The 21,549-nt window shown below is 39.4% G+C and overlaps 1 protein-coding gene across 19 annotated transcripts in view; it reads right to left on the reverse strand.

Moving 5' to 3' along the window:
* The window catches only part of CAMK2D (calcium/calmodulin dependent protein kinase II delta), a 164,562-nt gene that overhangs the window by 37,806 nt on the left and 105,207 nt on the right, over positions 1–21,549 (reverse strand). For 11 of the 19 annotated variants that reach the window (XM_057428348.1, XM_057428343.1, XM_057428338.1 and 8 more), the window contains exons 5-10: positions 17,137–17,202; positions 14,463–14,535; positions 8,123–8,225; positions 2,305–2,388; positions 1,225–1,319; positions 836–958 (exon numbers count right to left, since the gene is read on the reverse strand). In XM_057428348.1, coding sequence (XP_057284331.1) covers positions 836–958; positions 1,225–1,319; positions 2,305–2,388; positions 8,123–8,225; positions 14,463–14,535; positions 17,137–17,202 — 544 coding nt within the window. Of the gene's footprint in view, positions 1–835; positions 959–1,224; positions 1,320–2,304; positions 2,389–8,122; positions 8,226–13,435; positions 13,509–14,462; positions 14,536–17,136; positions 17,203–21,549 lie in introns of all 19 variants that reach the window. The other 8 variants (XM_057428349.1, XM_057428344.1, XM_057428333.1 and 5 more) reach the window with 1 other exon arrangement.

The raw sequence follows: 21,549 nt of genomic DNA on the forward strand, positions 1-21,549 counted from the left end.
CTCTGTCTGATTACCCCTTTGTTCAGGTTTCTACACATTTGGGAAATTTCCACATCTACAAAACCAAGGTCTCATTTTACTCAACCATGTGTAAAGTGCCCTTGAAAGAAACAGGGACTGAAAACCCCACAAAATTAAAACAAGAAGGGAACTTTTCTTTAGCATTAGTGATATTAGGTAAGGTACATAAGATAATTCAGAGAAAATTCAGCATCTGAATTATCTGAGTTTTCCCTGTACCTCAACGTCCTCTGCATCACAGTTTTAACAGTAAGATAATGCAGCCTGCTGGAATGAGAAAGAGCTGGGAACCAGCTATTTGTCTTGCTGTGAATTTCAAAGTATCAGCCCAGTCTAACTGCAGAGTCAAACTGTAGAATGTACTGAGCACTGGAAAGCAGTCCTAGATTCAGTAATAGATAGGAAGCCTTTGCTATATGAAAACTGACCTTTTAAAAGTCCCTTAATTTTCTGCCTTTACATTTCATGCTTATCATAATATTTACAGGGAAATGAAGATGCAAAGCATTATCTAACTCAATATTACTTTCTTACACAGTTTTTTTCTTTGTGAATTTAGAAGAAAGAATGTTCTAATTTTGGCAGTGAACTGCACCACAAAGTCAATGAAAAGAAGTTAATTTCTGCAAAATCTTAGTCTAGGCTGAGACTTCAATAAATGATACTATTGACTGTATCAGTATAATTACAGTTTTATGCTCCCCTAGTTACATAGCTGCACGAGTAAGAACAAATATTATCCTCTAAACATCTCACTATATGCTGAAGTATGTGTCTGCCAAATTATTCTGTTAGATCTGTGGAAACTCCTTACACAGATCCATGGATGCTTCAGTGCTTCTGATGCTGTGATACGTTTTGCTGGGTTGATAGTAAGCATTTTATTGATAAGGTCTTTTGCCTCAGGAGTCACTGTATCCCATTCTGGTGAGGGAAACTGAAGAGAAAAAAGTATGTATGAGTATGTCATCTTGTACGATCTTTACACATTTTTACCTCGGGATTTTCACTGATACTATGCCAACCCAGTAAGGTTTATATTACTAAAGCAATACTTACTACATTGCATAAATACTGTGTATACTCACAAAGATAACCAATACAAAAATAATTTCAGAAATAATTCTTATTTCACTTTCACTCTAGAAAAGTTATGTAGGGATACAATTATAAATAACTCAATAGACAGCAAATGGTACATACATCGTAAGCACCAGCCTTGATTTGCTGGTAAAGCCTGTGCTGGTCTTCATCCCAGAATGGAGGATATCCCACCAGAAGGATATACAGAATGACACCTGCAGAGAATTCACAGTAGTATTAAGGGATTTCAAGAAACAAACCCTAGAAATTCATTTTGCACCTGACAACCATGTAAACCAAATGGCTTAATAGTATTAACCCAGCTACTGAAAAATAGTGCCTATTCATACTGGAGAAAATAGTAAATGTAGGGTTCACAAGATAAACTCCTTGCAGAGTGAGGGGAATAACAACTATCTGACACTGTACACACGTAGACAGCCGGAGAAATAATTTTCAGTGGTCACATATGTTCTAGGAAAATGCATTTTTACCTCTGGTTTTATCATGGCTTGTACTGGTGTCTGCAATATTGTGTTTTAACTAATCTCATGCAAAGAAAATTTGGGCATCTCAATTTATCTCTACCAATATATGGTCAACAGGAAATGAAAAAGTCCATTTGCTAGTCTTGCAGAGATGATTCACTGTGACTAAAGAAAAGTGCTTTCATAAATACATCCAAGTAAGCGTGGGTAGAAGTAAAATAAGGAAACCACCAATTGTTCTTGGATAGGTTGCTGCCACTTGCCAGAACCTTAAAATATGCTGTTTCAAGAACTGGATGATAAAGTAATTGCCCTGTACCTAACAAAACATTTAGTTTCCCAGTTTAAAACTGCAGTAGTAGGATACTGGTCAGATCAGATTTCAGGCTGCTTGTTAACCAAAACTAAGCATGAATTGTTATGATTTTGAACTAGTTAGGCAACAGGCACCTGCTTGTTTTATTACTTTCTGAAAGTGTGCTGTGTAGCCACAGCCAAGAATGCTACGATAACACACCTCCACAAATAATAATAAAAAAAAATGAAGCTGGTAGAATAACAAAAAAATTTGGCGACCTCTTCTAAAAATTAATACTGAATTTTACTGAATACATATTTTCTGATGTAGAGTATCATGTATTCTGGACATCATTTCTCACCCTTAAGATACCCTAAAGTGGACAGAACATTGTCTAGCAGAATAATTTCTTACCACATGCCCACATATCCACAGGTTTTCCATAAGGATCTTTCCGTAAAACCTCTGGAGAAAGGTATCCTGGAGTACCAGCAAAGCCTGTCAAAAGGCAAGGCAACTACACTCAAAAGCTGTAAGTGCTCTGCAAAAGCCAAGTGATTCTCAGCTCAGCCCACATCATACACAGGACATCATTTCCCAGGCCACTGACCACTAACTGCTTCACTGTGAACTTTTTATGGTGAATCACTTAGAAATAACAACAATGGGAATGCAAATGCAGACTTGGCACATCCTTTTCTGCCATTCTGTCTAGCAGGGGAGATTAAAAGCTGGCTAGTTACCCATCTACACCAACACTCCAGGTTCTACAGCGGTGTTAAGGATCTGGTGACGGTGCAAGAGAGGAAAGCTTCCAGAAAGACTACAAGGTAGCTGAATAAATTTCTTTCACGACTTCTGCATTACTGTAAGCTGTAGTGAGGCACCAAGTAGTGAGATGCAAATACATCTGGCTTAGGGTCAAAGTAAAAAATTAGCAAAGTAGGAGGAGTGATCCATCTGAGTGATCCCCTTGAAGATACTAACTGAAAGACAGAAAATTTACACAATGCATGCCAAAGACTGCTACAGGTTTGGTTTTTTTCAATCACTACTCTAACTTAGGCTATTTTTAATTAGCCCCAAACTATAAAGATGAGGATTATAAACAAGACTTTCATGGGATTTCTGGGAGTCTATCAGCTGTCAGCTGTGAACTGTTAAAGCACACCATGTACTTCCACTGGCTAATTAATAAAATGGAGGGGCAGCTAAGCTACAGTATTATGACTGTAAGGAGCATGTAAAGAGCCCTATTCAGTCTTAGAGGAGGGTAGATTTCTGAGTAGACAACATGAAGGGCTAAATTTAAGAAATGCTTACATATTGAGAGACCTCTTGCTTAGAATAAAAGAAAAAAAAAAGGAAAGTAAAACCACTGCTCAAATGTCTTCACACACAAGTGGAAACTCAATTCCAGTTCCAGATGGTTGCAAAATACATGGTCAGAGATGCTGAGGATTAGCTTTGACAAAAGCACAGCTGGCTATTACCTAGGATGAAGACCGTCAACTTGGGCTCAGCCTTTGCTGTTCATATTTTGCACAGATACTTCTAATCTTTTCACTGCAAAACTCACTCCTGCGTCTGGAAACCTCCTTAAGCTGACAAAAAGCATCTCTGGAGCAATGTAGCCTTTAAAATTTGCATGTTCTTCATTCTTTATTCATTACCATCTCTGCTGCATTCTCGTAAGAGAAATGGAAAAACTAGGTATAGACCCCTCTGTAAATAATAAAAACTAAACGACCAAAAACATTCTATGCCATCTCAGTTAGTGTGTCTGTTCTTTCAAGCATCTCTGCCTAAAATAAATGCTTGAGAATTCTTGAAAGGTAAGTATTTGGTGCCTTTTATGAAGGAACACGTCATTTCTGAAATACCACACTGGATTCCACAAAACTTATGAGACATGGCGATAACGTATAAATTGTACAGCTACAGATAAAGCAAGCCTTTGCCCTGCAGTTTGCAATCAGTTTAGAGTGGGAGGGGGGCAACGAAGGATGACATTATGTCTATTCTACTGAGAACATAGCTAAAATATTTTCATGAAAAATAAGCTTGGTTTTTCGCAGTGTCCTGATATGAGAACTATGAACTGTTAGAGTACTCTCATACAGAAAACATACTTAAGCTCTTTTGAGAAACTGAAAATTGTATGTTCTAAATAGCTTTGAAGATAATATTTTGTATCTCTTCTTGGCTGTAGTGCTCTACATTAATAGTTTTATTTTTTATTTATTTTTATTAATATTTTTGATTATTTTAAAACGGATGTAAAGTTGTCTCAGTTTTCAAGCTTATTGTATTTCCAGAAACATTACTATGCATCACTTGAAAATAAATACAGTACTTGGCTAACTTGATCTTCTGATGAAGATACAGGATGGGTTTAAACAGAAGTAATTGTTATGTTTTAGTATATATTCTGAACTTGTTTAAAGCAGCAAACACAGAAGAGTACACAGAAATGATTTCAGGGAAAAAGGAAAACATACTTGAAATTGTTAACTGTTTTATCAGGTAATTCTGTAAGTAGTCAGAGGGATCCCAATACAACTGTGTATCTTCCAGAAAACCACTGGTAACAGTAGCAATTACTTTAGCTGAAACAACTCACAAACCTGGAGACTGTGACTGTACAGTGACCAGAAAAGACTGCATCACCTTGTACTCCCATCACCATATGACTTAAGTAACTATCCAAAGGTCCAAGACATATGCTGTGCTTTGCTGAGTCCAGTGGCACGCTGCTACATAGTGCACGGTACTCAGCTTACAGTCTCAAAACCCTCTTACAGAAAGGCTACATATATACTTAACATCATAAATGGTGAGCATGTCTCTGGAGTCAAACCTGGGCTGAAGGTTAACTATAATTCCACAACATCAATCGATGCACCTTAAACACACAACAGAAGAGATTACTGCTCTTAAGATCTGCCCTATGCTTTCATCATCCCCTTGCTAGACTTACAGCCTTCTCAACACTTCTAATGCAAGGATTCCAAACTAAAATGGCATAATAAACCATGTTAGTTTAAACAGTCTTAAGTTGTACTTATTTGTTAACATACCTCCCTTTGACTCAGGAATAAAATTTCAAATGAGACATCTGGTGAGAACATACAGAGAATATGGCAACAAGGAGTAAGAGCAAGCAGCTGAGAGTAAGTATACAGTAGTAGCCTTCTCCTCCTGCACAGCTGGATCCAAAAGACTAACTGTAGAAAACCTAAATTTAATGCAACCAACAAATTAATTCAGTGGAGCTACTCAAATTACTTAAGTGGTGCATATTTTAGTTCTAGATGCAGGGCTGGACTGAGTCAGTGGAGCCCGCCTACACCCGCTGACGGGGCAGGGTGTTTCAGCTAAACCCTGTGACACGTTCTACAAATAGCCAAAGAACAGGTTTGCTTTGTCAACAGGCAAAGCATGAAAGTGTTCCCTTGTATTGGAACACACAGGGCTCTAGACAGTTTCCTGCTGAGACATAGTTATGGCTTAAGCAGAACAGCGACCATCACATCAGAGGACTACACCCAAAAGAAAAGGAAAGCAAAAAAAAAAAAAAAGGGGGGGGGGGGGGGGGAGGAGGGGAAGGGAGACAGAAAAAGAAGGAAAAAAGGAAAAAAATAAAAACATACTACTGCACAGCTATAATTGGAATCAGAACATGCTGTGAGTCACCAAGTGCTGCAGAATCCAGTGGAAAGCTGAAAAACCTTTCAGAAAGGAGCAATAAAAAGTTCAAAATGCCAAACACATCCAAGTTTTTTGCTTGTTAAAGCAGTCATAAAGTTGAAAGAAGGTACTCGGATCATTACAGAAAGGTTTTGCAGAGGAAGTTCCAGAAAAGGTACAGAACCCACTAGTCTTATCAAATACCAACAATAATAAAAGAGCCACATTTGACTACTTACTCTACTTTCTATTACTTCACTGCCAGCTTACCTCTTCTTTACATGTATATTTTGAAGACATTCTTTTCCATCTCCTTTCTCCCAAGTTCAGCATGGCAGTAGCTACAAGTCTAAACCAAGCACTTCACAGGAACCAAATGACCAAAAGATAAAGTGCATTATTTCACAGGGAATTGCAACCTTCTGTGGGTCATCTGCATCCACACAGATGTATTCTCTACAGAAAATAACCCTGAAGTCAAGTTCATTCTGCTGATTTTTTCTTGAGATACTTCATATTTACCTGATGCTTCTGTCATTATTATAAATCACTTGTGTTTTGCCCTATCTCTATCCCACTCCTGTTGTACTGGACTATTTGTTAATGTGCAAGAGCAATCTCCTCTGTGTTTTGTGGATTACTGAAATCCATTTATGTAAAGGTTGGGATTTAAAACAACAGGCTAGTTTATAGATCTACCAACATATGTCCAGCATACTGCCTGTGAATCCTAGATTTCCAACACTCACTCTCTCACAAATCCTTTGTGCTTCCATTCTAAGCTTTGACAGCAACTTCACAACTAGTTTGTTCAATTTCAAATGATACTTTCTAGTTGCTCTGAGTGAGAAGACATAGCTGCTACATTTTATTCTGTATTTTTCCCTCCTGGGATTTACAATTAAATTTTGTCCTGTGCTTCACATCTGTTCAGAGAGTGGTGTATGAGACAGATGCATTGCATTTGTACATGTCCTATTACTTACAATGACCAGTATTCAATCTTTTCCACTGTTTTCCTTTGGGCACTTGGTAACTGTAACAGTCTATAATTATCATTTGGGGTTTTTTAATTAACAAAAAAAAAAAAAGGAAAGTTTAGTGAAATTGGAGAGAAGTGCATTATATTTAATTTACTATCTTCCATCCTCTTAGAACCTGAGGAGAAGCACTGTGCAGGACACCTAAGATACATTTGAGGTGTCAGTTCTGGAGAACTGGATCACACCACCAACTGCCACCTTCGGGAGGGCAGACACCCTCCCTTTACAACATTTTGTGAGCAGATCTGAAGCCCAGGATCAAGCGGTCACATGCACAGACTGGGTTTGCTTCCACATTTGCATACATCTTTGTCACCTTCACCATCAAGAAAGCATACTCTTGATCGCTCCCAGATGAAGGTAATGTTTTCAAACAGAAACTCCAGTATCAATTTCTGAAAATGTTGTAAGCTGTGGACAGACAACCCTTTCCTGACAAATGTGCAAGGTTCCAGATGCTTTTAGCCACATCTTACCTTCCTGGGTTTATGCTCTCCATAATGTACTACATGAGCTGCTTATATAGTAATTTATGTACATTTTTAATAAGCCAGCTTATTTTGACCTCAGTGGGTCAAAGACCAGTTTTACAAACAGCTTCATTTGCAGATGTGAAGAGGCAGTCACCTCTAGGGCAGCAATATAAAGAGTTGTGACAGACAACTTGCACTGTCACAGCAAGATCTTGATGTGGACGACTGTGTACAGCCTCAGGTACCCAACCCCCTTTTATTTTCATTCAAGTCACATTCCTAAGTGCAAATTTTCAGGTATTTCCAGTTGACAGAAAATTTTTCAGACAAAATGTTTTTGATGACTGGGTGGGTACGCTCAGCACTATTAACGCACAGCCTTACTCTTCAGTCACACAAGCACCTGACTGGAAGGTGCCCGTCTCCATCCCAGGCTCTACACCCGTGTTTCCTTCATCTAGATACACAGGTGAAAGTGGGGGAGAAGGGGGTGGTATGCACCTAAGTCAAACCTACAGGCTGACAAAAGCTAGGAAAAGCAGGAATCAGGAAACCTAAGTTTCCAGGTCAAGAAATGTCAGTGGCACACAGACTACAGTCAAAAGGAACATTTGTAATGCTGTATTTACTAGAAGCATGAATTATAAAACCCTCTCCCTCCATCCTGCCCTGTACCAGTACTGCTGTGCTGGCAAAATCCCCAGTATGAATACAGTTGTGCCAACACAAAGACTTTTGCCAATTCCTTCGATGTTGTTGGTAGGTGATTTACCTTTGCCAGTGAAGAGGAAGCTATGAGAAAAAGAAGACCCACTTCTTGTCAAGTTGGCTCTGAGATTTGGAAATTTAGCCACAGGTCACTTCTGAAGTGTTGGGGGATTTATTTTTGTTTCTTGTTCTTTTTATTTTTTTTAAATTTATTTTTATTTTTTAAACACGTAAGGTCTGCTGCCAAGCTATGTTTAATTCAGTAAGAGTTACAGATAACATTCTTCCTGCAAGGGAAAAAGAATAGTATTTACTTACCAAACCAAGCCTGTTGTTCTCCTTGGACTTCTATAGCTAATCCAAAGTCTGCCAGTTTTACTGCTGCTCCCTTGGATTTGCTAGCTAGAAGTAAGTTCTCAGGCTTTATTCAGAGAGAGAAAAAAATTGAGATGTAAAGATAAAAAAATACGTTTTAGACAAGTTTTCACTTTTTCTTAGCTACAGTAGACTGGGAAAGAAGAAATACTTAGAGGAGTGAAAAAGAGAAGAAACCCATGTGTTTTCTCCATGAAACTGCAAAAATTGCACTTCCTATTCCTACTTGGAAAGAACCACCAGGCCTGTAAAGAGCCTTTAGGACCCCATGACAGCATGACTATGGAAAGCGTGCAGATCTGCTAGTGAAGGAGGTCAGCCAGAATGCTCATAAGGAATTGCAACACCCGTCTGCATGAGAGGACAATCCAAAGACTCCTCAGGGCCCACTACCAGAAAAATAATGAAAACTCTTATGAAAGATGCCTTTTCTTTAATTGCTAGTCTATCCTATGCAGTTTCCAGGATTAGGCATCTGTACTGTCATACATAAACTTGTTTTGCATGACATCTTAACAATAACAGACTTATTATTACATTTGTAATTAGAGGGTAGGTGCATTTACATTGCAAATCCTTCAGCCAAACCAGCATGCCCACATCTGTGCTTGCAAAGAACCTATTGCAAATAATAATGCAAGTCTGCAAAAGTTCCCTCTCTGCTTTTTTTCTTTTAGGGAATGTTGGTCACATCTGAAATCAAATGCTATAGTATACTCAGAGAATTAAAAGGATCTGAACAGAACAGTGGTATTCTTTCTGCTGTTCATAATGAATCCTTTTAACTTCATTTAGCAAATATATCAAATGCAAATTGTCGAAGAATTCAACAGATAATTTCAGAGAAGTGTGAACTCTATGGTATTGTCTTGCTATTTCTTTCTTTTCTATCTCCATTATTTTTTAAAAAGGTTTTGTTCTGCATTTACATAGTAACAAAACTTCATTCTCAAGGGTATTGCAATTTTTGTAGCAATAGGTCACAAGGGAATTCACTATATCCAGTCTGGCACTGCGGACCCAATTCTGCAAACTCTTAAACTCTGATTTCCTTTTAAATCCAGCAGCAATCCTATAGGTTTCCAAGGGACTATTTATGTGATTACAGTTAATCCCATGCAGGTACTAAGTCTGGAAACAACTGCCATCATAATCTTCTTTCAGCAAAGGCTGTCCTTAATACATCTATCAAGTACCCAGCAAAATATGCTTGACCTCAACAACTGTGATACTAATTAACAACACAACTGGCCCTGACAAACTCCTTAGTCTAAAGGTGTTTTTTCCCCCACTCACCAAACTGTAAAGGAACATTTTTGCATTTATTTACAATCATCCCTTTGTTGCTATGTCATGGAAAAGAGAGTATTAAAACCCTTGCACCAATTCATCAACTTAATGAATCTTCTATTTCCACACTTTTAAAAATTAAGATCACTCAGAATAAAATATAATCTTCATTTTGAAGCAACTTGAATTATCAGTAACCACTTCAACTACATGATCTCAAACACCGAATAGCTGAGGACTCTTCTCGAGGTTCATCAGCACTGATTTAGGCAATGTCACACTGTCATTCAACTACACTAATTCACACATGTAGTCACACAGTTCTTGAAGGTTTCCTATGAAAGTGAGAGACATTCAGTCATTACTTCTTGGAACGCACTTTCTTCTCAAAACCACTCAAAGTGACAGATGATCATACTTGGTTGTGACCTTCAGCAAGCCAAAAGCAGGGAAACACCTCACCCTCTTGTTTGAACACAAGCACTAATTTAACAAACACATACCACCTCACACCATGGGATCTCATACAAAAGAGTTTTGTGATTTTTGCTGCTGGGTTTTTTTGTTGCTTTTTTTTTTTCCTCTTAGGACTTTTTTTTTTTTTTTTTTAATTCCATTCTATGTCTATCCCCTGCCAATCACAGCACTCTGGATAATTACCACTGCCATAGGTATGTTTCAACAGAAACTGAAGCAGATTTCCTGATTTGCTCCTCTGCCAAAGACAACATTGTGTGGGACTATGTGCTTAAGCAACACGCAGCTCTCATTCCAGGATGACAGGAGCATATTAGATATTTACCATGCATTAACTTAGAATGAATGCAATTACTTGGAAAACATTAACAGCGCAGCTTGGACCACTCTGGACTCATATTTTGGAGTCAATAGTGTCAACTTGTGCCACCAGCACAGGACTGGCTGCAGTCAAGTGTGTAGAATGGCAGTGTTAACTACTACTATTACTTACAAGTAAATGAACATGATTTACGCCTTACTTTTCCAAAGGTCTTGAAATCTTGGAGATCAAGTACTTATGCCTCTGTGTATTTTTGCTTGACTACAACCAGGGCATCTGCTTTTTGGGGGGAATGCAAGAGGGTCATAATCATAGAACTTCACAAAAGCAGCAATGCTGCTAACTGCCAAGAGCTGAATTTCTACCCGGAAGTGCACTTTCACCATCTGTTAAAGAAAGGCTGAAACTAACAGGTTAATTTTTTCTGGTTCTAATTCCACCACCATTTTGACTTACACCATGGATTACAAACAGAGCAGCAACAAGCACTTCTGTAGGTTGTAAAAGCCTGCAGAAGCTCCTCTCTCCTACTAAATTATGCTAAAAGAAAGGTGAATAAAATGAGATTGTTCAAAATCTCTCCCTCACATTGCCCTCCCCAGCCCCAAACATGCCAACAAATTGTGGCCTGAGTTATTGACAGAAATCCATCAAGTTTTGCAGAGTAAGGATTCAGGCCAAGCCATAACCATCTTCTGCATATCTTGCCATTCTGGTCTTAGGCCTTGGCATCTTCTGCTGGGACTTCACCAGAATCTTTTGTATCACTCTGGCTATTTTCTTTTGCTACAAAGTAGTAACTGAAGAATGGTTTTCTGCTTCCTGAAGTTTTCACTGTCAGAAACGAAACTGGGTACGCTACAGCTTGGCAAAAGCATTTTTTCCTCACAGTTTTTCCAGTTCACCCTGGATTTGCCAAAGAAAGAATTCCACATTTTGGTTTGGAGCAGGTAACACCTGGACTTAATGCATTTTCAAAGAAAAAGTTATTTTGCCTGAATGTGTGAAAAGTTCTAGCAAGCATTCCTCATTTTGCCAGCTTGCCCAGCTACAATCTTTTATTTCAATTCCTTCTTGTGTATGTACATCGGGGACAGGAATGGCTGGAGCAGCTAGAGAAATGTGACATCCCTGAAATAAATTTAAACATACTCCACATGAGCAGGCTGATGCAAGATTTATGGATTTGATAGAGACTTGTCAGCCTCCTGTTATGCAACCATGACACAGGAAAATCCAGAAGCGCAAAATGGGTAGAGAATTTACTGTATGTATCCTTGAGTTTCATCATGCTCTCTGAACTTTCAGAATGTAACCCTTTCTGCTCCTAGAGGAAAAGAACTGGGATTTTATAAATCAGACAGGAACAATTGTTTACTTGGAAGTGAAGGCAAAAGAAAAAAAAAAAAAGATGATGGCATCCTGATTCCAGTGTTATTACTAATGATAACCAGTGGAAAATACTTATCCTGGAAGGAAATTCCTGCTCCGCATAACTCATTCAGAAAGGAAACTCAGAGGCAAAGAAGCTGTGCTAGAAGAAACTGGCATGTCTCACTGCCTTAGCCCACAGGCCATTTCTTGCTGCCTTTGTAAAGGGTCTGATATTTCAGACAGTGCTCTTCCACTTCATTTCAAAATAAACAAGCTTCTTTTACTTGAGGATCTTGAAGTCTAAGAGTCCAAATTAAGTACTCTCCTTATCCACACTGCTAGCTACTTTACTATCAGCTTTGAGGCAGACTTGCCTCTCTGAGCTTCCCAGTAGAAGAAAATGATCTTTGTTTATTTCTGTGCCAACATGCTTGAAATGCAGACAGCATTTTTGCAGTAGATGCCTCCAGCTATTCGGATGGGTAAGGGAGAGGTAATGCTCTTCTCAACACAAGAGTTTGCTTTCAGAGGCTTCTATCCCAACAGTACTGTTCATCCAGAAGGAGCTTGATTCCTTAGGTGATCATGGAGAGAACACTGTAGAAATTCACACTTTTTAAAGGTGTTCTGAAGCCAAACCATCATCTGGAGGAGGTCTTTGTGCCAGGAGCCTCAGAGCAGCTGGCTTTTCATCACTCAAATGTGTGACATTAGAGCGTAAGTGTGCTTCCCAGAAGAACTCCAAGTTATACTGATGAGAGACAGAAAGTTCCCCCTACACCCTGCCCCAAAAGCTCTGCATGACGGAGAGGAAGATCACGTATTTGATGAATACACCAAATGCTTGAAAAGAAACTCCTGTTCTCCCTGGTACTGACACCGCATGCCAGCGGACTGTGGACCTGGATAGTGAGGTAATGGGAAGTCTTGAGAAGATTTTCTCCAGCAGTTTGGCAAAGAAGTGATCCAGAGCAGGAGAAGGACTTGGGGGCGTCAGTCAATGAGAAACTGAACATGAGCTCACTTCAGTGTGCACTCACAGCCCAGAAAACACCTGTGCCCTGGGCTGCATCAAAAGAAGCGTGACCAGCAGGTCAAAGGAGGTGATCCTGCCCCTCAGCTCTGCTCTCATGAGACCTCACCTGGAGTATTGTGTGCAGTTCTGGTGTCCTCAACATAAAAAGGACATGGAACTGTTGGAACAAGTCCAGAGGAGGGCCACGAGGATGATCAGGGACTGGAGCACCTCCCGTATGAAGGCAGGCTAAGTAAATTTGGGCTGCTCAGCCCAGAGAAGATGTGTGGAGACCTCAGAGCAGTCTTCCAGTATCTTAAGGGGGCCTACAAGGATGCCAGAGAGGGATTCTTCATCAGGGACTTTAGCAATAGGACAAGGGTGATGGGTTCAAACTTAACCAGGGGAAGTTCAAGTTAGATCTAAGGAATAAGTTCTTTACTGTGAAGGTGGTGAGGCACTGGCACAGGCTGCCCAAGGAAGTGGTAAATGCCCCATTCCTGGCAGTGTTCAAGGCCAGGCTGGACAGAGCCTTGGGCGACATGGTTTAGTGTGAGGTGTCCCTGCCCATGGCAGGGGGTTGGAACTGGATTTTAAGGTCCTTTCTAATCCAAACCATTCTATGGTTCGCTCTTGTGCATAGGTGAAGAGAAGGGGAAAACAAAAAGGAAAACGCTACAACAAAAAAGAAAACTGCTCAAGGTCGTGGTTTTGGTAGGGTTTCCTGCTCTCTGCTCTCGCACGGCGTGGGGAGAGCTCGTCGGGCAGCAGCACTCACCTTGAGGTCGCGATGGACTACGCCCATCTGATGGCAGTGGAGCACAGCCTCCAGGATCTGCTGAATGCAATGACTGCATGCAAACACCAGGGGCGCGTGTTAGTCCAAAGCGTGAACTTGCCGCCCGCACGCCCGCAGCCAGGCGGGGCCGGGGCAGCGGCGGGAGCGGGGAAGGGGCCGTGAGGGGTCCACGCTCTCCTTTCCGCCCCGCTCTGCTCCGCGCCGCTCAGAGCACGACGGCCTCAGGCACCGCCGCTGTGGGATCCGTAACGGACAGCCTCGGAGACGTGCTGCGGGTCGGCTGCTTTGCTTTGGTCTTAGTTTAATTTATTATTATTTTTTAATGGCAATTTGTAAAGAGCAAATTGTCGGGAACGCGCACCAATTTTGCCAATAATTCATTGGCGAGGTCGTATTAAACATTTAGCATCCTCTGCACTTTTTTGGCCCTTCCTCACACATTCGCTCACAAATTGTAGCGGCCATTGTGGTAATACCCCCCCCCCCCCCCTCCAAGAGAGGCAGGTGAGGTCAGTGATTAACTTCTCGAGGTCCCATTTTGCCGGCAATTAGCATCACTTGCCTGAGGGTTCGTCATACTCTAACGCAGCCATGTGCGACCAGCGGTTCTGCAACTGCAACCCGGGCCTCGGAACACAAGTGGTGCTTAAATCTGCAAGCTGACATACATCACTGCCAAAGTTCACCTCCATGTGCAGACACAGTGATACATGGGCAGCCTCAACAGTTAGATATATACCAGAACACGTTTGACAGCACAGGGTAACTCCAGCGCCTTGGAAGGAGACAGGTTTTTGGCAACCATTCCCCCTTTTGCCATGATATATACTAGGCCTGTAGACTTGCAAACTGGAAAGAGGTATCATGCATTATTTGTTTGCCTAGTTGTTTTGAGGGTGAATAGGATAGGCAAGGAAACATCGCAGACAACCCACCCTCTGCCCCTACCCAGCAGAAAATAAATCCCCAAACTCTTATAGCCAATTGATGGGCGCCAGATACTGACCTTCAGGTCTCTGTGAACTATGCCATTTAGATGACAATGATTAACACTTTCTAGAATCTGCTGTATACAATGACTGCAAAGATACAAGGGCAGAATGGAAGGGAGAACATTTTAAAGGCACATAATCACATCAAATACAAAATAAAATAAAACTTAAAGAAAAAAATAAAGAACAAAAGCAATTTTACACTTCCTGACACGTCTCAACTGCACATTGACCAAAGCAATGTTGGATAGAGAGAGATCTCCAGCTGTAACGCATCAAAAAAAAAAAAAAAAAAAATCAAAGCCAAACAAAACCCCCACAAACCCAAAACCAAACCGATAAAAGACACTGAACATGGAACAGATGACACCTATGAGACAGAATCATTATTTTGTTTTTTCATTCAGCAGTATGGAAGCTTTGTCCAGTTTCCAAAAAACTGCTACAGGAAAAATAATGTGCAGGTAGTAAAACAATCACTGGTATGTTTTGGGGTTTTAGAATTTTTAGGGTAAAATTAACTTACAACACGTGCTGACACAAGGAAATGCTCAGAAATGCAATGATACACGGAAAACAAATGAAACAAACAAAAAAGGTAAAAAACTCAGGAAAAGCAAAACAATTCTCATTTTGAATCTAAAGGTTTCTTAAAATCTATTAGTAGAATAAAGCCAAGTCATTCAAAAAGGTGGCATGCACTTTCATTTAAAATATCATCAAGTACTAGTCACTCATGAAATGGAAACCCATGTTAAAAATGTGGAAAACTGTTTTATTTTGCTGCTTTAAATCATTTAATTAGCACCTAATTTTTCCATGCCCAAGTTTGCAAGTTTTGGCCAGCCTATGATGCCAAAAAGCACAACTGAAGTGTTCATCCTCTAGATCACTGGAACTTTTCAGATGTTTTTTGGTACCACAACAGCTTTTTTGGTTTTAAATAACATCTTGTGGCAGAAGTAAGTGATGGTAAGTAGTAGTCAAGGGCCACGGATTTGATACTGATCTAAATTTTTAACTATTTACATTTTTAACCATTTTGACCATGGAATTCAGAAGGAATGGTCATAAATCAGTAACTGGAGCCCAGGCCTGAAAATCCTTTCCTCTGCAAGTAGTTCACAACTCATTGAACTGGACTGCTTGTATGAGTAAACACTACTTGCATGAGTAAGGACTTGCAGGAGCAGACCAGTATCACAATCCTAGGATATGCAGCTATACATTTCATTAACTATTTCTATAGGGATATATATAGACACACACACTATATAGATATATGTACAAACACAGACACACACGAATGTATATATATAAATATATAAATATACAGAGATGCATTATAACTAAGTATTTCACTTATTTGGTCAGGTTTTACTGGATATATAAAATGCACACATATATATGATAAATATATATCATATATCATATATATATATGCACAACCCCTTCCAATATGTCACAATTCCAAAACAGAAAAAAAAAATCATTGCAATTTTTCCTTTCAAATCACGGGTATCTTAAAAACACACAATGACACCATACGCTGGCCTTTGGCATCAATACTTAAAATTTTGCTTGATTTCTACAACAGGTAGAAAGTAATTCAAAAATTTTTAAACATAACTCGTCTTCTTCCATGTCACCTAAATTAACAATTTTATCTTCTCTTCTACATTGTGTTTTGCTCTGCATTTAAATGCTTCAAGGAATGATGTTTCTAGTACTCCTACAAAAATTAGTGGGAGCAATAAACAGTAGAACCTTCCTAATATTCAAGAGAAACTTCTTGTTTGTTCATTATTATCCTACCACTGTTGCTAATGACGCTTAATGCTTCCCAATCATCTGCCAATTAATTCCAAGGGATAACTGAAATTTAAATATATATCAATGGTGGTGTGTGACTATGAACACACAAAACCATGAGGATTCTTTGAGAGAAATTTTCTGTGAAGAATTTAATGGTAGAGCATATTTTCTTTACAGTAATTGACCACAAAGTTTAAGATTCATAATTACATAAGAGTATTCAAGATTTATTATATGAGAGCAAACAGATTCTGAGATGAAAAAAAGGCCTGACGCTTTATGTCAGCATGCAAATTATGATAATTGTCAACTTACTCTTCAAGTTTTTCAACAAGCACTTGCAGAAAATTGCTAGAGATTTCGTATTTGAGCTCAGACTATGAGATGCACAGTGTAATTGCATATTGATGACACACAACAAAAATGTTTAAATACGAAAAGGAAATTAGTACTTGTGGTCTGAGAACAAGAATGGTATTTAATGTAAAATTTCTTCAAGACCAGAATATATTTCAAACTTTGATCAGCACATTTAAGAATCCCTAGATGAGACAGCTGAAATGTTATGTCCAGTTTGCAGAGGAGAAAACTGGGTAGGATTTTAACTATTTCACAAATTCACAAAGATTTTAACGAAGTGAGAAGTGATTTAAACCTTTTCAGATCAGCAAATATCAAGACTTCATAGAAGTTCTCCACCACACAGTCATAAGCTCAAAACAGCAAACTGTGCCCTTCCAAGCCTAAGAGACTCTAGGACAAATCCTAGAGTTTCACAGGCTGTGCTAGTGAAACTGATGCCAAACACCATGAGAGAGGTAAGTTACTATCCTATAGTTATTAAAGGCAACGTCAGAAAAACCAATTACTTACCTAGCATCTGCTTCACTATAATATTCTCTTGCAACTATATCTTCAAATAATTCACCTCCAGTGACTCTGTTAAATAAAAGAAGGTGGGAATGGAGATTTCAGAAGTGAAAAGCATCATAAATGAACTTGACAGGGAGAAGTCAGAGAGGAGTAACTGAAACATTTGTACAGAAATGCAAGAGGTCTTGACCAGCAAGGTGAAAGGACTCAAGTGGAAAGTTTGTCCATCCAAATCATTACATGAATAAAAAGAATGCGGTGGGAGAGCAATCACTGATAGAAAATAAAAGCAAAGAGCAGCAGTTTATTGGGCAAGATACTATACACCATTTAAGGATGTCAAGAATAAGCAGTAAAACTACAGATTAAAGGAAGCAGACCAGCATAGGAAATTATGAATGAAGTTCAGAACACTTAAGGATAGAAAACTGCAATGTAAAGACAGATGTAAAGAAGGAGAATAAGATAATGCTAGAAAGGCTAAAAAGGGAAAAGGGCCTTTAAGCTTAGGCCAAAACACAACAGGGGGATACCCATGTGCCTGAGGGTACCTCTTGTGCTTTTGCTAGAAAGAGGATTACTGAGTTGGAAGGAGAGTATCATTAGAAGCAGAGTACCTTAATCAGTTAAATGATAAGATTTTTCTTTTTTCTACAAAATTTTCAGTTGTCTTTGACAAGAAAGTAGAAATAGTTTAGAAAAAGTGTCACTTCAAATAATTTAAGAGGCATTAATGGTATGAAAGAAGAATTGTATGATCCAGGGAACCAGTAACAGAAGCAGCCATGCGTGGCTGCATCCTCAGAGTTTCATTGTAGAGCCAATGATTTAATAGTAGGAAGTGGTTAAAAAGAAATAAAACTGTGTTGTTATAACCGAAAGATGACAGTTCAGAATGAGTCACCAGCAGGATGCTTGGAATGCATTTGAAAAATGGTGACAGCAATGTTTTGACACACCACAGTAAAATCCCTCCTCATATGATACACAGTTCTGGTCATTCAAAAAAGGGAACTGAATCAGCAGTATGACCAGAAAATTAATACTAGTCTGTCTATTCACTTACTCATATCTTCCCATAGAAGCCAAGACAGTTTAGCTTGGCAAAACAAAGTTTAAGAGGGATGAAAATAACTACTGAAGACAAAGAACAGGAACCCTGTTCTCCATAAAGGAGTGCTGTAAGGGATGATATTGGTAGACTAATGAATAAGCATACAATACCTGTGAATAAATGTAAGGGTAAAATCAGGAACACAAGCTAACCAGAGCACCTTCACACAGCCTCAGCAGACAGGATGCACGAGTTAGTCTGATTCCTGCTTTCAAAAACCTTCATCCTACTGATGTGCCAACATAAATAATTCCTAGATGGAAGATCAGTGCTCATATTTCTTTGCCGATTATGAATAGAGTGATTTTTCTTATAGCACATTATAATCTCAATGAATTCACTAACATAAAAACTAGAGTAGGGATGCTTAAAGATTAAGATGCTTGAAAATCTATATTACAATGAATACAGTTAAATTTAAATGGATAAAAAAATTAAAAGTGGGGATACTTGTAACCTCCAGAGCTGTAACACTCATTTGCAAATTTCTGTACTAACTGTTCATTGTGGATCTCAGTTTATTTAGTCACATTAGATAATGACAGAAATGACCTGCTCGATCAGCAGCACAGTTCCTTTCCTCAAGAAGGCCAGTTAAAGAACTTTATTTTCATATTTCCATTTACATTTGGGATACATCATCCTTTATCTGAGTTTACACCTTGCTGACTTGGAAAGTGTCCTGGGTTCAGCAGTAGCTTCTCCTTCTTGGTAGCTGGTGCAGTGCTCTGTTTTGACTTTCGGCCTGGGAACAGAGCTGATAATGACATTTTTGTTTGGCTAAGGACTTTGTGAGCCTCATGCTCTGCCAGGGAGGAGGGGAAGTCGGGAGGAAGCAGAGACAGGACACCTGACCCGAACTGACCAAAGGGGTATTCCATACCACAGCATGTCATGCCCAGGATGTAACGGAGAGTTACCTGGAAGGGCTGGGGGACTGCAGGGTTGGAGGAGGTATAGGTCGGTGCTTGGTCGGGCTGGGGGGGGCGAGTTATCAGTTGGCTGGTGGTGAGGTGCTGTATTCTCTTCCCTTGTTATTTCCTTTATCATTATTATTATTGGTGGTAGCAGTAGTGATTTGTGTTATACCTTAGTTACTAAACTGTTCTTATCTCAACCTGTGGGAGTTGCATTCTTTTTGATTCTCCTCTCCGGCCCTCTGGGAGTAGGGGGAGGGCAAGAAGGGGGGGAAGTGAGTGAACAAGCTGGCTGGCTGGGTTTAAACCACAACAGAAAGTAATCACTTTCAGATAACAATGCTGTTCTGTAAAAAAGTCTGCAATAAAAGCAGAAGGAGGTAAAATATCTGGTTGCCTTATTTGTATTCTCTTTGTCTTTTACCTTCCAGAAACTGGTTTTGGCTCCTTTAACACAAAAAGTTTGATTGATGCATATTTTGACAGTCTTTGATACCTCCATTTTGCATGTGTATTTGTCTACCACAGTTCTGGTAAAGAGGAATAATTCTCACTTTGTGACGAACGAAAAAAAAAAAAAGCATCATTTGATCTTACTCTTCCCTAAAACATTCATTTTGATCCAAGCCCAGAAAGAAAAAGTTTTTGTCATCAAAGTGCATTTCAGTGGGAGAAACACCAAACTGATGCTTGTTCTTGAGCATGGAGAAGAGAGGGGGATATGCATTCTTACTTGCTGACACTAAACATTTGCTTGGTATTCATACCCATTGCTACGTGATGAAAAAAATGAAAGCAGGAACAGATAAGGTGAATTTCACTGACAAGCATAAGTCAGCAACTCCCATGCCCTGTCACTCTCAAGGATACATCAGGAATCATTCTCAGAAGGTAGCTACATGGCCATAATGAAGGAAGGTAGCACAGGGGATTAAGAGAGGCCAGAACTCTCCTGCATCTCCTGAGCCTCTGACTCAGAAAATCAGTATAGCCATGTTAGTGGCTTTTGCACACTAAGAGTGCATGAGCAATGAGCCCTTGCAGCAGCAAAGATCTGCTGCATCATGATATATATAGGAGAGCCAGGAGGCTGAAGGAAGCAATTCTTCCCTGGCATTTGGCACACATGAGAACACACCTGGATCATGTCCCCTTTTGGGCTCCCCAGAACATGAACAACATTGACACAATGGTGTTTAATGAAGGGCAACCAAATTCATCAGATTTGGACGCCCATGGAGAGGCTGAGATAATTAGGTCTTTTCACCATTAAGATGGAAAGGCTCAGGGGAGATCTCATTGCTGTTCACAACCCTCTAATGGGTAGATATGCAGAGACAGCATGAAAGGCAACAGACAAGCTGAAACACTGGAAATATCAAATAGATACAAGGATTTTTCTTCCTTTATTGTTATTATAATTATTTACTATGCACTTGTTGCTCAAAGAGGTTGTGGAACTTCCATTCTTGAAGATGTTCCAACCTTGAAAACCCCCTGAGCAAACTGATTCAATTGGACCGTGTTGTAGAAGGGGGTCAGACCAGAAAACTTCTAGGGATCTTTACCAACCTATGTTACTCACTGATTTTATAAATAAAGAACAGAGCAGTTACAATAAGCTGCTATATAAAACTGTAGTCCATACAGTTTAATGCCAAAGTTGTGATAAAGCATACTACTCCTTATTAGATGTCATTTTGTTAGGATTTTTTTCCCTTGTATCTTGTATAAAATATAAGTGAGACCGTAAAGCAGAGGGCAAAAAGTTAAAAAAAAAAAGCAAACCAACTTTGGTCCTTCGGTATAAAGCTACATGAACACCTACTGAGCTGTTCTGTTCTCAAGATTAGAATGGGAAGTAAATCTATCTCAGTGGCTTTCTGATACAGATAAATTGTCAACTTCAGTGAGATCCTGTTTCACAATAGGACATGCATGATATGAGCTCTGGTAACTCTCAGGATACAAATTAAAAGCCACTGCCTCTCACAAGTTATTACTCTTCTTCCATACTTTTCTGAAGAGTACACTAAAATGGCAACAAATAAATCAAGTGGGTTTGTTCAAACAGAAGTACAAGCAGCATGTGAAAACACCAAGGCCCTCTGTACCAGGTATGCTTCCAGGAAACCTGCAAAGAGGGAGGCAGAAGGATTCCATGTCCAAAGGATGATATTTCTGCTCACCTCACAGAAGAGGTACATCACAATGCAATTTTTAACTACTTCATTCAACTGACTTTTAACACTCAGTAAACAAATTACTGCATTTACAGTGTTAAATGCCACTTTCTTTTGTTGGAAACATTTGTAATAACACATACAAAAATACTCAACTTCATATACCATATGATTGATTAGGAAAGTTTATACTTTTAAG

Source organism: Pezoporus wallicus, unplaced genomic scaffold (genome assembly GCF_028554395.1).
Source record: "Pezoporus wallicus isolate ANWC-B61680 ecotype Strahan unplaced genomic scaffold, APGP_CSIRO_Pwel_v1 contig_6312, whole genome shotgun sequence".
NCBI classification, from domain to species: Eukaryota; Metazoa; Chordata; class Aves; order Psittaciformes; family Psittacidae; genus Pezoporus; species Pezoporus wallicus.